The sequence below is a fragment of the Lipophrys pholis genome, assembly GCF_963383615.2.
Source record: "Lipophrys pholis genome assembly, chromosome: 1".
Classification (NCBI taxonomy): domain Eukaryota; kingdom Metazoa; phylum Chordata; class Actinopteri; order Blenniiformes; family Blenniidae; genus Lipophrys; species Lipophrys pholis.
Genome location: NC_137635.1, coordinates 43,522,873 through 43,541,172, shown reverse-complemented (window position 1 = coordinate 43,541,172; position 18,300 = coordinate 43,522,873). Strand labels below are relative to the sequence as shown.

The window sequence follows — 18,300 nt, the reverse complement described above, 5'->3', positions numbered from 1 at the left end:
TTATTACAGCCCGTAACTGTGGCTCTGCCTTATTAATAACATGCAAATGGGGAAGCTGGAGCAACATAGTCCAGAACGAGAAGAAATCTCATTAACGATACCAACAAATTGATCGAAATTAGAAGTCCTTTCCTTTAAAAAAAGCCTGAATCTAAAGTGCTCGGGTCCCCCCCAAAAAATAGTTTCCCTCTCAGACTGCGATAGGCCAGAGGTGTGAATGTAAAGTGCCACAAGACAAATGTTTTCCATTTCTCCCGAAAAGCAGAGCAGGAACAATTTATCACACCTACAGACAGACTCAATCAAATGAGGAAAATAAGGTAGACCATTCCCATGCTGCTGGGTTATGCATTATACATGCTTGTGGGAGGTTTATAACACCCCAAACAGCGGCACACTGTGGATTGGCAAAGACTGCCTAACTGTCCGGGAGAAATATTACTGCTTCTTAGGTGTTTGTGCGTGCTTAACAGAGGCTGACAGCTCCTACAGCCGGCCTTCATTCCCGACGTTATCGCTTACGACACCCGGTACAGGAGTCTCACCTTGAGCAGACCTACACAATTCTGTCCATCCTTTGTCAGAAATTTCAGGACCGAGCACCACACTCAAGACTCCTATTCAGGCCAATCATGGCCCTTACTGATTTACTATTTAAAAAAAAAACTATGAAAAAACCTCAAGCTCACCCTGAGCCAAAAAGAGGCCTAATTCCACAGAGGCTGCCAGTCTTTTTCCATGATTTGCATAAATCTCTCAGGGAGAGGGCAGTGATTTAAAGCAGGCTTGTCTGGAGGCAGAAGGAGGTGTAGACGTACAGATTGGTGTAAGGCGTGATTGCCTCTGGGCCCATGTTGTGTGGATGAAACCCTCTGAGGCAGAAGATGACGCTCTGCATTAATCTGACAATATCGGCCCGCTCAATATAAGGCATCCACTTCTCATGAAGGGCCAAGAAGTCTACATCTGAACCCAAAACTGAGCGTGCAATGTGTGAAACCTCATTGCATGTCGGCTAGAAATGTTGCGTTGCATCTCCGCCGGCTGAATTTATAATTTCCTTGCATGACTAAGCAATATTGAAAATATGAGCAGAGCGTCAGTGTGCTGCTTCCCCCAAACAACAAACACACAGCATGGTTGTTACATTTGGATGTGGTGGGAATTAAAAGACTTTGATATTTCAATTTCCATAAATTGTGTTGGGAATATACAGCACAGAGCTGTTTGAAGGCAGAAGAATAGGATCACGGACAAGGGTGTTTGGAATTACAAAGAAATAATGCACACAGGAGACATCAAACGGCCGTTTTCAGATCATCACCAAGAACCTGATACAATGAATTAAACAAATCCTTAAGGAGGTGCTACATTTGCATGAACGCATCTGAATACACCTTCATTATGGCGGTGAATCAGTGTGATGACAGGTTAATGGTAATAGACGTTATAGAATACACACTTGGTAGTTTTATAGATGAAAGGCTAAACGTCTAAACGTAAAACTTTTATGAAACAACAGCGAAAAAGCGTTGTTGTGTAAACAGAGCCGGAGAGTGACAAGAATTACACTCCAACTTTCTGTCATTCAGTGTAAAGAGTTTGCCTTGCTCGTCCATTTTTTTTCCCTCTTTGCTTAAGATTAATTTCCAGTTTTATGATGTTCAGTTTTAGCTGCAAAACTGAATAAAGATCAACATTGTACTTCTCATTCATAGCTAGTTTAGTGAGACTATGAGAAAGCTTTATCTGTGTGTATACAGAGGTTCAATACAATCAGTAATCTATCATCACAAAATATAGGTTTTTTTTAACACCTATATTATTTACCAAATTAAAGATTTAAAGGGCAATTATTTAAACTCGTCTTGTTGATGGTTAGTTGCACATTATCACATATACTACACCAGTAAACTACACCACTGTAATAACATGCTCTTCAGTATGACACTTATTTGTCTCGCTCCTTTTTTCAGCGACTCAATACACCTTCTTGTGGTACAAACAAGTACAGCAGGACTAAGCTGCTTTAATCACATTAGAACATTTTTCTTGAGATGACGTCGACATTGTTGTTTTGTCTCATTCTGCTGAATGTTTCAAGATATGTTAACTTTATATCCAAGACAAATTATACACGTTAGATATTTTTGCAATGCATTTCATTTTGGGTGACTTGTAATAAAAAAGATATTGCACTGCAATGTTACATGTTGGTTTTCCATCAAAGGTGAACACAAATGTCCCATATAAAACAATAAGCCAGAGGATGGTGAATAAAATCCTCTGTAGTTTCATATAATTAAAGAACAGTTTAAAATTACCCATTGAATTTATTGTGCACACATTTTGTGAATGGAAATTATGGTGCTGACAGCCCACTGCCCTGTGTGCGTTTGCTCTCACCTCCTCTTTGACGATGCTGACGTAGCCCAGATGAGGCTTGAAGGCCTTGTCCGGCGTCTGACCAAACACGGGCTCGAGGAGGAAGTAGGGTTTCTCCGAGTAGTTCACCATGACCACGAGGAAAGACACCACCACAATCAAAGCAGTGGCGATCAGCGATTTCCTCTGTGAAGGAAGAGACAAGGTGTGTTTGTGACGTGACTGACGAAATCTGACTCAGTGAACATTAGACCACATCTACATTCAGCTTTAGACTGTTTGCCTTCAAGTTTTACAGCTAAAAGTGAATAATCAACATAGAAGTGGCCTTGGGAGGTGAATCCATCTGCAGCAGTGAACGGCAAATGTACGCTGTCAAGACAGAAACCAGTATGAAAAAACATCATCTATTATAACACGGGGTTATTGTAGTGCAAGGCAGAACACGTGTTACATATGAAAAGTACATTGCATTAAAACAATATGATTCGTAAAACACAGTTGAATATGGAAAGTGTAAAGCAGTCCAACAAACACAAGGTCAGACAAGTATTATATAATGAAAGTGCTTCGGAGGAAAAACATAAAATAGCTTGAAAATACAGGACGCTAAAGACACACACAAAAAAAAAAAGCAAAATTGGGATGTTTGAGTGAATGAAAGTGAGGCTGAAGAGGAATGTTTTGAACTTTCTTTTAAACGTGTACACTTCTGGTTGCCCTCAGATTTTCAGCTAAAGAAGCTGAAGAAAGCCTCACCAAGAGACTTAGAATTACATTTTGACATCGACTCTATAGAGTTACATCAGAGGATCTGAGGGCCACGCCGGCTTTATAACGCTTATGAGCATGTGGATGCCAGATTCAGGTGCAAGACCACAAAGTGCTTTCGAAACCAATGAAACCATTTCTGAACTACGAGGAGATTTCTAATAGCTTGATGTTGACCAGAAACTTTGCGATATCTTCACAATGAATGAAGGCAGACAGAACCAACATCAGATTTAAAGTTAAAATCTGAAACGAATCAAAAAGGTTAGGGTTTTTTTTTCTCCTATTGATTGACTGTTACTCCATGTGTTCCATTTTTCAATCTGTTTGTCTGTCTGAGCCTTACTGACTGATACTGACTGATAACTAAAGCCTCAGTTTTGATTCTATGTCATCACCTGTACGTTTTATAGAAGCTGATTCATAACAGATGACATACGTTTTAAAATATCCTAATGTTTTCATTCGGCCGATCAAATCACAATTTCACTTTTGTCGCGCGTCTTTCAGTAGATATGTGAACTTCCTGCTAATGTGGTTGGATTACCTGGGATTATAGAAATTCCGACAACTTGTATTGCATAATAATTGATGATTAATGGTTGAGAATCACCAGAACTTAAAACAAACAGAAAAATGAGGATCTGTGAGAGTCACTTCAGTATCGTATGAACGGGGGAGGGGGGACAAGAGCACTCGTATTCTGGGAGCCAAATTCTAAGCAGCAGAGTGACTTTGTAACATGGAGGAACGTAAGCATTAAATTCAACCATTAGGATTTTTGATTCAAGACTGACGACTCGTAGTAACCTCCTCCCATCACTTCAGATGTATCGAATATGAAAAGCCCTCTCTGAAGTCCTACCCCTCCTCAAGATAGTCAATTTGCAAAGATTAACACTTAATCTCTGCTCATTGACACGCACAGTTTCACTCAAACGTTATCGAGCTGTCACACTTTGAAATAGCTGAGTTGGTTCATGGACATTTGTCATCGGTGTTAATCGCACTCTTAAGATTGATGTCTGTCAGTTCAATAGTTTTATCAAGACTTTCTGAACAACGACTTAGGGAATTGCATAGAAATGTATTTGGATGAATCCTGTTGACCCAATTAGTTCCTATGTAATTGTGATTGTGCAACGTTTCTTGGCGTTCTACCTTTAGTTTTTAACAAGGAACATCCGCCTGAGGATGCATCGGCTGCATAAAAGCTGGCTGAGGTTTACTGATGTAATGTGAAATATCTCAATACCTAAACGACAAACTGCCATGGAATATAAGCTATTGAACATTCACAAATGATTACTCTTGCAGACTTTGGTGGTTTTCTAACTTTCCCGTGACTTTAAATGAAACAAAATACTTTTGTACATACAAACATGTATGGTTCCCAGATGATATGACTTCGATCTAAGGCTTTCCTGAAAACTTTAGACTTTTCATGACTTTACTACTTTTATTTTATAACCCAAAATAGTCTGAAAAAGGGCAGCAGGCAGGTTGTCTTTATCTGTTTCTGCTAGTTTTTGAAAGTGTGCCTACATATCATTAGACCTGCCACTGCAAGGTGGTGTAGTGGTCGACGCTCAGACCTCAAAGCTGAAATAGCCTAGATGTGAGTCCTGGCTTGGTTCCTCTCTCTGCAGATTTGACATGTTCTGGCTTTTCTCTGGTCATTTTTGCAAATTATCCCATACCTGTCGTACTTAAACTACAGTTTATCATATAAGATACCTTATTTAAAAAAACAGATTTACATTTGTTTTGGGCAACTCCATGGAACACAATTCAAAGGTGTTGGACATTACAGTTCTGAAAAATCTGGAAATCAACTCACAGGATCGTTGCCAAGGGATCAGCTGATCATTTGAAAGAAGTAAAAAAATATATATATGTTCAAACATTAAAACTGTTCAGAGTTTATATCTTTGATGCAGTAAGGTTACCACAAAGTCTTTTATGGACGGCTGGATCTTGTTTTAATCGTAATACATGGGGACAAACGCAAAGCTGAAGGGAACATCACAGGCCACAAGCTGCTCTACAGGCTTGTCTTGTGACTGGATTAGGACCTCTGTTCACTTCGCATGAATTTAATAATCTATTTTTCAGCTTTAGCATTTCTACCAATAAAGCAACAGCTGGAGCGTGGCTTGTTTTGTTTTTTTTATACACTGCAAAATCTAAAGGTAAGAGGTATTACGGCTCGGCAGAGAGCTCAACGTGATGAATAATGGATAAGAGGCTGAGGACAAGGAAAGGTCTCACAGAGGAGAAACTATTGGCAGGGCAGTGCTGGAAATCAATGCTTAGACGAGAGAAAGAATCAGACTGGGGTGAAAAAAAATCAGCGGTGTGCTACAACATGGCAGAGCCTGGGGGTGATGATAGATTTCAACAGAGCGGGAGACATATTTTTTTTCCAGGAAACTTCAATAACGTGCTCCTAATCTAACAGACAACACCAGTGGGAAACTCTGGATTTTTATTCTATTTTTTTAGTTAAGGTGGTGTTTCACAGGTTCTTTGAAGTTATCTGATGGTGAAAAGATTGGATGTGGCGCACAGCACTGGTGATGCCCCGACAGCCAAAATGCCCGCACCGCCACAATCTCTGATCTCTAACATCAAACGTCCCAAGGGAGGCACCAGAGGCTTTGCTTCTTAGACAAGATCAAACATTCGGGGGGGCTAAAAGGGTGGGAGGGGGGGTGCAAAAGACGGTGACCATTTGCTGCCCCGACAAGCCTATCACATCTCACCAGTTGCACCTATGTTACATCACACCTCATTCCCCAGCATTACCGCCCATCTTTGATCATAAACACAGGAATCCTGACTTTGATCTAGTGCACAACAGCACAAAGAGAACCTATGAGAAATAATTTTTCGAATCAACATCTTGACTACTTTCCAAAGATCTGAAGGACAATCTGTCTCATGTCATTCACAAGTTAATTTACTGAAAACGTACAGTAATAGGCAGTCATCAAGAGTCCATAATGGAGCATGAAACCAGTCCTATATGGAGCAGGAGGGTACTTCAGGAGAGGAAAAGAAAAAGGGAAAAAAACGGAACCTTCAGCTCAGTCTGCAAAGCTGCAGCATCCATCTGTTCTCACGAGGATGGAACATTTCCTTGTCTCCTTCAACCTCAATCTGGCCACAAATCACGGAGGAAATGATGTGTCAAAGTCCGGAGGCAATCGGAGGGCCCGGAGTGGGCGTCGCGGGGCGCTGAACCTCCACCGTCTCGAGTGTGAGACGCACGACTCCTCTTCTCGTTCACTCATCCATCAGGGCGATCACAAATCGCCCTGTTGAGCCATGTGACACGGGCGTCAAAAGGGCCGGTGGTGAGGAAGGAGTACAGTCAGTGAGTAGGATCATTAACACCAGCAGAGAGGCATCAGAGCAGCGATAAAGTTTCAACACCAGAGGCGTCAGTCAATGCTAAAACATTTTGCTTGAGGAATATGACTCCATATGAAGCGGCAACGACCTTGTTTGCCACCGTCACATCAGACAATGACGGCCATTAACTGCAGCGCCACTTGTGCTGGTAAGCCCGGGGAGATGTTTCATTTAACACACCCTCACCGAAAAAGCTTTTGGGGGTGCTGTTATTAAAGGTCTTAAAACCCGCTCTGAGGGGGTATTGATCTCAGTTCACACTCTGCCTGTGCGGGATCGCCAGGACCTGGGACACGAGAGAGAGCCATCATTTCCCCCCAGTCTCTCCTGCAAGCGAGCCTGTGTGACAAGATTACATACGAGAGGGGAAACCAGCAGAAAGTTATTTATGGCCAACATGTCCGTTGGTGGCTGTGTCCTAACTCAGGAGTGAAAAGGGAGATTTGTGTTGTAATAACAAAGCCTCAAAGAGAATTAAGTATATCTTTTGCTTACGTTTAAAAAACGTTTCAGATCTTTTTATTGCAATAATTCTATACAGCAGCTCTAGTTTTAGGTGTCGTGGACAAAAATATCTTAGCTGCTTTATTTTTTACTGACAACAGTGATTGCTGTAAATATCTCAGCAGTAAACATTTGTGTAAAATCGTACAGTATCGGTTCTTTTGAAAGCTGACAGCAGTGAGTTCTTTGAGTATGAGAAAATGGATTTCACTTACAAGGTCTAAAGTTTATAAAAGAATTGTTTGCAACACTTGAAGTGGTTTTCTGTGAGGATGTTGTTGTTGTTTTTATATATATATATATATATATATATATATATATATATATATATATATATATATATATATATATATATATAGTGAATGTGCAAAATTGTGAACAGGAAGAGTAACTAAACCAGCTACTTAAAGCAAAGTTTATCAGACAAATAAAGTCAATATTGCTTTTGAATATGTTTATCTCTTTACATTGACCTTGAGTCCCTCTGGAACATGGAACTGTTTGATCAATTGCCTTTCTCATAGTTATCATACGCTATTGAAAAAAACTCCTAATGATTTTACCCGGCAGAACACTGGAGTCGCTGGTCTGATGGATTATCGTCGAGCTGTAACATCAGTCACCAAAACGTGCCGTAGCATCATTTTACCACTGCACACAGCCCCATAAACCAGCCGCCAGATTTAGGACGAGGTAGAACAAAACCACCTGCGTTCTGGCTGGTGAATTGGTGGCTTGCTCCGATGTTCACCATATTTTTGGGATATAGTGCACAGTCGCATAGCGGTTATCGCTCTGTCTCTTTGTGTTTTCACTGTAATAGACCGGTGATCTGTCCAGAATTTACCCTGCTCCCACTCATCACCTCCTGGATGGATGGATGGATGGATGGATGGATGGATGGATGGATGGCATGAAGAGAAATTCTTCATGTAATTTAGTTTAAAAAAATACATTCAGTGTTGGACCTGGCTGTGGTGTAATTAAGCCATTTAATTAGTGTGTATTTCTGCTTTTCAGGCAAAGTTTTGCCAATAAACTTTCCCCCAAAAATTCAAGACAAGATCATATGAGTGAGTCAAGTCATATTTCTGCTGAACAGGTCGCAGAGAAGCACTCTGGGCTGTATGATTGCTTTGAGGATTCACATAAATAGCAAAGTTTTTTTCTTGAGAAAAGTACAAATTCTCTCCCTTAAGATTTCTATCTGCATCAGTCCCTAAGGCTATTTGCCCAGTTAATGTATACCGAATAGGAAATAAATCTGTAAATTGCCGAATGATAAACAAGAGGTGCTCAATTCCCTTGTGTGATGAATGGAAATTTAAAGCAAATTAGCTCTTTTATTTCCTCATACGTAATGTGCAATCACAATTTCACCTCCATCAGGCTCTACCTGAGCATGCAGCGAATACAATTTCCCACAAAGAATAATGCTTCAGCTCAGCAAACAAGGAGACTGTGCACAGTACTTCAATCCCAAAAGCTAATGGCGATGCTACTGGATTAATGAGAGACTCAACCTGAAGAAAATGGCTCATGAAAAAACATATCTGTTTGCTTTTTTCCAAGTGTCTCATGGACCACAGGGAAAAAACCCTGAAAATTACATTTGCAATGCAAAAAAGCTACCTCCCCGGCACCGGATTCTAGACACCACGGTCCAGCGAGCATTTAAAATCCAATTTCAATTAAGGCGTTTGAGAAAATATTTACAGTCTTTCTCTCTTGCTCTTCTTTCTCCTCTCTTTTTGACCTTAGTGTGTCTCTCAGAGGTAATAAGACTGGGGCATAAACAAAGAGCCACTCTTGAGATTGGAGGTGGGTCCAGACACATTACCTAATTCATGTCATATTTCCAGCAAAGGTCTCGCTTCAGAAGTCATCCAAACACAAGATAACAACCTATTCTTGTCCTGGAGGAGAGAGAGGCCGTCTCCTTGCTGCCGGTCACACCGTCACGCACAAGTTCCCTCCCAAAATCTACCCACAGGAAGTCTGACTGGCACAGAAAGCGCATTAATAATCTTCACGTTACTGCGTTCAGATTTGGTTGATGACTATATGATTCATTTAATTCATTAATTATTCATGCAAGCCTTTTGGGTTTTTACTTTTTACATGAGCTTATCATTTTCTGTTTAGTTAAAATTTTGTGTAAAACAATTATTATGATCCTCCTGTATTGGAAGCATCATGGAAAGCACGAGCATTGTCAGACATTTTTGTGTTTAAAGCCTGTATGTAAATTGGCTTTAAATCTAAATAATAAAACAGCAACATAATTAAACTAGTCAAGAGCTGCAGTTGTCATTATAAGGATTTATTAAATAAATAAAAACAAAGATAAAAAAAAAAATTATATATATATATATAGACGTATTCGATGTATTCTTATATTAGGTTTTATGTTGAATTACATACAGGTTTTTAAAATAGATGCTTGGAAAAGTGTGCATGTGTAGAATGAGTTACAGTAGCCTCAACAGTTTGTGATCAAAAACATAAATAATGTCAGCTTTTGTGGTGTTAAAAATAAAATAACCTACTACTTCTCATGCACTTTTCGTTTAAAAATATCAAAGTGAAAGACAGAATGGACCAGATTCTGAATGACACAATAAGTTAATTGAATGAGGAGAAATGTTATTAGCAGCAAGAAGCCACACTGGTGACCAGGAATTGGTGAGATTACATGTTGTGTCAGGATCATCATCATAAACAAAATGGCTTAAAGACAAAATAGAAAACTTCAAGGTGGCTCTTTCTCCAATTGATGAACTTCAGTTGCTGAGCCACAAAATTAATTGCATGAGTGTCACAAAATAAGTATTCTATACTCATCATGAGCCAAAAACCTCTGACAGTGACTAATATGACGTACCAGACGGAGGTGGGACGTAATAGACAGTGTTCAAACTGTGAGGGCTCCACAGCTTGCCCAGAACAACTCGGGGACAGCAGGCCTTGTTGATTACTCCTGGTATGAACTGGATAGTCAATAAGACAACAAACTAACCGGTACAAGAACCATGACTACACAAACCGCTCTATTCTGTAGAAGATTTAGGAAACACACTCTGACACAAGATATGTCTCTTGGTCCAGCATGCAGTACTTCCAAGTAATTGTGATCAAAAAAGACTAATAATAAGAACTAAATAATTTAGTGAACAGGTATTGTATGTGGACCCCTTTCCTTTATTTGTATAGGAAGTCCAATCTAAAATGAAATTGACATGTTAGTGTGAGACTGCATGTACTGAATGTGGTGCCCTTTTGATGCATGAGAATTTATTTTAATGTTTTGTTCTGCCTGTTGGTGATGTAGATGAGAGGAATGTTGTATCCCACCTGAGACCCACCACTAAAAAACACACCCTGTCTAGAAGTGAAGTTCCACTTAAAGAAATTAAATGTTTCAAATCTCTCAGTATTTTTTTCTGCTGAATTATTTAATAAAAGTAGAACTGCAGTCCTGTAATGACTGGATATGTACAGTGTCTCCCTGTTGAAGGAGCAGCAGGATGAATGAACCAGCAGTAGCAGTAGCTTGCTGATCCCGGCCGAGGCCAGCAGAGGGGGCACTCACCTCACACAGCTGTCATGTGGCCCATACATGTCAGCAGAAATCTGGGATGGAGTAGCACATCTTTTAAGATGCTCCTGATTATGGAAATACTCCAAATATATAACATATAACCAAACCAGAATTTCTAACCTGCTTTTTTCTGACTCATGGCTTAAACATTTCTATAAAAGAAGATCATCTTTCTTCTAATCAATGAAGCGGTTTGAAACGATAAACGCTGTGTATGAGCCGTTTGACCTCTGGAGTGGTCCATGGTATTTCAGAAAAGCACAAGGGTTGCATGTTTAGGAAAGGGAACAGGAAGTAGCAGGAGTCAAACTTGGTTAGAACCCACAAATGATGCAAATATGACTTTTCCCATAGTCCCATCGGCTACATTGTGCTCTTCAACTTCTGTCATTAGAAAGCAATTCAACACCATCTTAAACCAGTGGACATTAGTGAGCATTGTCCAATATGAGTTGGTGAAACATGCATGAATTTTGTACTGTAGACAGTGAAATCAAAGGGTATAGTAAGTCTAAGCCTGTACTTTTTGAATAAACTACTTTACACAGGATAATGGGAACCTGCTCTGTAGTAGTACTGGCATCACTTCAGATCTTTAACAATCAGTAGCACACAAGATGGCCAGTCATGTTTATGAGAAAGGGGCTCACCCCTGCTACCATGGAAGATCCCCTCTTGTCATAGCAACTTTAGGAAACTCACTAAAAGAGCACGAGGAGACATATGAAACCATCGCTGGCCCTTTGAGTGTGCTGAAGGATTACAGCTCAGATGTTCACATGCTGTGCAAATAGCGCTTCACTTACTCTGACACACACTAACTACATATCCTGCTGCTGCTGCCGCCACAGCCCTTGGTTCCTGCCACTTCCGTGATATCACCCTTATCAGCAGTGACATATGAAAAGCAAATCCTCCAATCCAGGTCAAATGAACACTAATCTGCTCTGCTGGCATGAAACTGGATCATTACGGCACCAAGCATCACGGAGAATCTTAATGTAGACCCAAAAAGGATTTTTTTTTTTTATGGAGATAAGACTCTGCAGGTGATAACAATAAGCAGGAACACCCTTCTTAAATATAACCAAAAATACAGAAGACCAGCTTTTATCAGTGGATGCAAATGCATGCGTGTGCGTGTGGATACTCGTGTGACTGCAGGAAAAAGCATGAAACCCATTTGACTAATGTATATCTGATATCAAATGGAACATAATCCCCACAAGTATAAAGGATTAAACAATCCACTATATTCACTTCCCCTTCTGGATCCAGGAAACTTTTGGAACAAAACACAGCACCATATGTTCACAGAGACTGTTTGGTGACGCTCTATGCTCCACTGCGTAGGCTGATGCCTGCTCACTTGAGAAAATGAAGGATTTTTCAGGTAAAGCAGCTGCTCTTTGTGGGACATTGCTGCAAACCAGGATATCTATGAGAGTAAAACGAACCGACTTGTCAGAAACAAAGCAAATTTCATGTCTGACTGTAAGTTTTTGGTCTGAAATAAAGACCCTCTGCAGTGTGGATTTCTTTCTCCCAGCACAAACATAGTTTACCTCAATTGGATTTCATGCTTCGTTTAATACTGTTTTGATTCAAGGTCAGACCAAACAACACTGTGTGGAAAAAAGCTGGAGTGGGTTTCCACTATGTGCTATGAATGCATTCACTTAAGAATAAGGATTGTTGAGTTTTTCTGAATAATCTTTCTACTTCAAAATTGAAGAAGTGCTCACTCTTGGGAATCACTTTACTTAATTAGGTATTTACCGTATCTAAATTTTCCTTGAGTATTTATTTTCTCTCTAATTTTAGTAGAGAAGTTTTTTTTAATTGGGTTTAGATTTAGTGCACAGTTGGTGAGTACGTCCAAAGACTGGTGGTAACCTCTTTTAGTTGTCTTATTAAGAGATTCCTGCTGGATCATGATGGTGGGCACTGTAGAAACAAAAAGCTTCCTACCTTTAGTCTTCTGTGAAACAAGGGGGTGAAGTACCTTCGTTGATATACACTGTAAATCATTCAATAAGTAAATCATTTCAATAAAGGAACAATGGCAGTATTTCCCTGAAGATACACTCAGTCCATTCAACATATCAGACTGCATATTTCTGTCACTTGACCATGTTCTCTGTTGTACAATAACTCTGACTCATAACTTCAAGCCCATTTTTTTTGGCCGCCATCGGGTCACAATGTCGAGCCAGGATTTCTTAGGGCATTCAGCCAATCACAGAAACTGACTTCTGTTGCTCACTTATAACAAGAGCCCTCTCAGCTCCATCCTCCTTTAATATGTGAGTTTTCAAAAGGCTGGCTCTGATAATTGCAGATGGCCAAAGGGCAGAGGAGACCACAGTGCCAGCCAAGGACAAAGCTACACTGGAGTAAAGCTTCACTCTCTCTCTCTCTCTCTCTCTCTCTCTCTCTCTCTCTCTCTCTCTCTCTTTACTACAAATGTGCCAACTTCAGTCAAATCAACTTCATCTGAGAGTGCTCCCAGTTTTTTCCAAGAAAAACCATTGCATTAAAAACGCAACACAAAATGCAAAAGAGAGCAGATGCTATGTGCTACACTTTGAATTTCTATGGCATACTTCACAGCAGAATCGCAATTATTTGCTCTATGTCTGTATGTTTGATGTGCGAAATGTGGAGAAAACTGGCCGCTGAGAAAAAAACATCGACCAGAGAAAATCCATTTCAATTTGCCAAATGCCAGAGCAGGATTACTGACATTTAGCAACTGATATTTCCCCTGGAACTCAATAGCATCCCTCTATAACTCCATAATAGAGGCCCATCTCATTGATAGTGATTACACACAGCATGAATGCTCGCACACTGAAATATGAGTATATCTACTTCATAAAGTGAAAACTAAAGGATCAGACAGATGCAGGACAAAGGAGTAAACACTGTAAGTAATTTCCTTCTCAGTGAATCTTAAAAATGAATCTATGGGGTGCTATTTGTTTAGGAGACGTGTCTCACAAGGGAACATGTGCTCATGGTTACATGAGACAAAAGGCAGCAAAGCACAATGACTTTCTAAATGACTCGGCAAAGGAAAAGGACTTTGTTCAGTTTGTATTTTAGCACTTGGACCACAGAGACCGAAATTTGCAAACCACATAGACAGATAAAGCTGAGTAATTTGGTACGTTTGCAGTGAGCTTACGAATACGTCGCATACAGCACTGCTAAACTGTGGGGGCAGTGTTGTGCAGTTTGGTTCTTCTGTGGATAAAAACGAAGGAACAAAAAAAAAAAAAAGACCACAGAACCTGGGAGACGGCAGAAATGATGATGCCGTCGAGGAAAGACGGTGTGAATCAGGACAAAGAAGATTCAGGTGACTTGTGAATAGTTTAGAAACATCTTCACCTGCAAGGTTGTTAACATGAGGCAACAAATTATCCCACCAGATTTTTTAAACTTCTTTTGTCACAGCTATTTATTTCAGAACCTGTTTTAGAAATGTCCCACATGGAACTAACAATGTGCACTGCCCTCTCCTGGATGCATTGCCGAACAACTCCGTCAATGTAAGGGACGCAAGGGAGTAAAGACATGACAATGCACATAGAAATACACAAACATAAAGGAAGAATATTCTGCCTTAACAGTTAAATCTTTTGCCTACAGCAAAGTGATCCCCTGTTCGAGTCTGGGCTGGGGGGCCTTCAAGCGTTGTATATGCATGTTTTCCCAATGCATGCATACTTTTTCTCCAGGCGTTCTGGTGGATGGATGGATGGATGGTTGGATGGATGGATGGATGGATGGGTGGATGGGTGGATGGATGGCTGGATGAATGGATGGATGGATGGAGTCCTGTAAGCTGATCTTTGGAACAGAAAAACCCTGTTACACATACATCTACATAAGCTTACAGGGTAATGAGCCACGAACATGCTTGAAGGCGGATGTGGAGACATCAAATAGGATGTGTTTGATCCAATGAAGGATGTGTTGAATTGAGGATGCATTTTAAAGTCGTGTCCCACTCCGAGCGCTTATGATTGGAGGTTTCGCTGTGGAACGGAAAGTCTGAGTCAGCGGATTCGTCTTTGTTTGCAGTGGCAGGATTTTCATTGAGATTTCCGGAAAGCAACACGTTCAGATGTTCAGCCAGCACAGCTCTTTGTTTGTCATTAATCCGCTTATATTCTTAAGGTGCTCCAAGAGATTCAACAGCAAAATTATGAAACTTTAGTCGAGCAGCTGTTACTTTGGATAAACAAACCATCCAGGTCACAGAACGACCTGCTCTGTGGCACACACAGGCGTTCACTCGGCAAAAACAACAACGAACTCCATCGAGTCGCTTCTATCCAAATCCCTGTGGTTCTGTGTTGGCAAATCCAAGGAGCTCATGTGTGTGAGTTTGCGTCAGGAGAGGTGGGAGCAGTGACAGTGTCAACAAACAAAAAAGACAGCAGCAAATACCTGCAGTCGTCGAGGAGATCAATAAAAAGCCAAAATAAAAATCTGAACGCAGGAAAAAAAAAAACTACCAGAAAACAAGAGGTGAAACATCAGACACACAAAACAGCAACAGTGGGCCTCAGTGAGCAGACGCTGCAGTACCCACAGTGCACGGTGGCATTTTGAAGCGCAGCCCACTTCCTTTTTTCATAATGGCAACAACAACAGAAAGTTCCACTGCTCAGGCGAGCATAAAAGCACACGGCAGATTATAGTTCCCAAAAAGAAAAGTGACCGTATTTAATGTCCTCACTTGACCAGCAGGCTTTATTTATATCTGTCAACCTCTTCAAATCACAAAGGCAATCGGCGTCGCAGTGCTGTGCCGGGTGTCCACTGAGGATAATAACAGTGGTGACAGGAGCACCGACCTTTCACTAGTTGTGCTTGGTCAAGAGGCATCGGAAAAAGGCCCAATAGTGCAAGCAGACCCATGTCCCACTGAGCACATCGCTGACTTCATCGCACGACATGACACCCCAATAAGTGAGAAAAGAATCCAAGCCAAGATATTCATCAAGGATATCTGATGCTGTGTATGTCTCCCACAATACTTCAGTAGGATGAAAATAAATCCCGACATGTCAGGGCAATAAATTAAACTAAAAAGCTGGTCTGGAGAGAGCCGGCGTGGCACACAGTGCACAGTTGGACAACACTAATGCAATTACAGGGATTTTCTGCCGCCTCAGATGCTCGGTTCAAGGGCGGAGCGCAGAAAGCCGAGAGCGAGCTGCTCTAAATCTCAACCATTACTCAGGGAACCAGCCAAGCCTGATCTTGCCACCTCGCTGTCTGGAAAAGCTATTGAGAAGATACATATAGGATTACAGCGCTGTGGCACAGAGATCAGGACTATCCTGTGCTTCTGCTGTTTTCCCAGGCCTGCTTCAAACTGAGCCTTACTGTTTTCGATTCTCGCATTTGAGAGAAATTTACTTTTGCAGCAGCAACATGGGAGCAAATTGCAATAAAAAACAGGATTCTCATGAAATCAGCACAACACACTGGCTTTCCGAGGCAATGGTTTTGCTTGGCGATTCCCTCCAGTACCATGATAGCGAGGGTCAGGTTGGGTACAAACAAACACCACTAAAGATGATTGGAATTCAGCTGCACTTATGGGCACTTCACCGACACTTCAGCCAATCCTCCAGTCAACATCCAGTCTTCCTACACAGTTTGACACGGCCTCTGGCCTCTTTGATTCTTTTTTTTTTTTTTTGTCATTTGGGCTGCGTTTCTAAGCCACATCCACGCCTGTGGAGAGCATAACTCCTTATCAAACATGGCCTCTGCTGATCCGCCTCTTCTGGGGCTTTGGATCGCCCCTGTGCCAACGTGCTGTTAAGCCTTGCCAAGACTGCAAGAAGGCTTGCCAAGCATACAATGTGCAGAAGAGCACATGCCAAATGTAATCCAGCAATAGTGCAACAACACGCTCAAATGAGTCCAACTGGCTGTGGGTCGTCTCTGTAGCTACTCCGTGTTCAAATTATAACAGAAACTCAAATTGTAATTGCTTGGTAAAAGTTGAGAAAATTGCCCAGCAAACCAAGTATAAAAGCTCTGAAGATGTGCCCCAAAACAAGAAGATCTGGTTTAAACAAGTTATGTTTAACACCACTACTTTGCGCTAAAGAAATCATTTACATTATTCTTTTATATACCAAACATGAGATGATTAGACGATAAAATAGGAGATGTAAAGGTAACTTAACTTGGTATGTGCGACGCTGTATGAAATGTGTTTTAAGTTAAATCATCATTTGTTGTTCTGAAAATGTTTTAGGCTGCATTTTATAAGTAAAATCAACCTGAGAACCACAAATCCCACAGAAATGTTCATTACAGCTCCAGTTTCTCCAATTCTTGAGTCGTTATAGTTTTGTGTTTGGATTGTTGTGGATTTATTTTCTATCGACTAATTAACTCAGCAGTAATTTCCACTCTTAAATTACTCCAGAAATAACTGAAACAAGTCATTTATTGATCAACAAAGCCTAATAGTATTTCAGCCTCGCAAATGTGAAGATTTGTCTTTGGTGGAAAGTGTTTTCAGGTATCTGATTTAATTATTTGTGAAGAAATAATTGAAAACTTGCATATCGACCAGGATTTAAGTTAAATAATTAACCAAAGATCCATATTTTTGTATCTTACCATGACGTGAGACATTAATTTATTCATCTATTCCTTAAGCTGTGGGAAAATGGTTGTTTTTGATAATTAAGTGGGGAATAATAATCAAATGTCTTTTGAATACTGCACCATAAAACCTTTTAGCCATCTGTTTCAGTTCTGTACACGGCTTTGTTTTTTTTTGCTATAAATATGACTTTGTAAGCAGGTGGTTCACAGCCGTGAGGCTACGTCATCTCTCACAGAAAATAAATAAATGAATAAGATAAAATCTGCCTTTATACGTGAACTGTGTCCATCCGGTACTTGTCATTTCCTCACTGCTGTTTAGTCGGCAAACGGCCTCCTGGATCATGTTTTAATAACACTGTAGAGTTCATCCAGGAAGCAGTCGGGGTCAGATGATGTCATCTGACCAACAGCGATCTGCCGTCTTGGCAGCTTCGCTCCTGGCTGCACACTGACTGCAGTGGCTGCGCTCAGTTGATCTCTTGGTGTTTTTCTACAAGCCAGAGTTCAAATCCGACTGGACGGCAAAGTGTTAGGAGGGCAGTCTTAAACCCGAAAAGGTTTATGACCCTTTAATCCCCGTTAATAAGAGTCGCGGGCCAAGAGCCCCGATGAGCGAGTTTGTGCCGCAGACGGATCAGACAGGTGTAACAAATACTGCGGAGAGCTGATTATGAGACACTTTAGGCGGCAACAGAATCACTGATGATAAACCACAATAAAGGAAAACACAGTAAATATGACAGTAATTCAAACAGAAATCAAGACTGAAACATCAAATTAAACTATCTAACTCTGCTGATTACTCAAAACATTCATTTAAAAACCGAAGAAAGTTTGTTATTAGACGATAATGTTAAAAAAACAAATCTTTTTTAACAGCAACTACAGTATATCCATGTCTGACTATGCAGCTACAGACTATTTGAAGTCGCAAAAATGTGGGAAAATTTGTGACTTACTGGCAATTT

At 40.6% G+C, this 18,300-nt stretch overlaps 1 protein-coding gene across 1 annotated transcript in view; it reads right to left on the bottom strand.

Annotated features, from left to right (window-relative positions):
* The window catches only part of st6galnac3 (ST6 (alpha-N-acetyl-neuraminyl-2,3-beta-galactosyl-1,3)-N-acetylgalactosaminide alpha-2,6-sialyltransferase 3), a 76,541-nt gene that overhangs the window by 46,131 nt on the left and 12,110 nt on the right, over positions 1-18,300 (bottom strand). Inside the window, exon 2 of the mRNA XM_080463277.1 lies at positions 2,407-2,571. Coding sequence (XP_080319403.1) covers positions 2,407-2,571 — 165 coding nt within the window. The remainder of the gene's footprint in view (positions 1-2,406; positions 2,572-18,300) is intronic.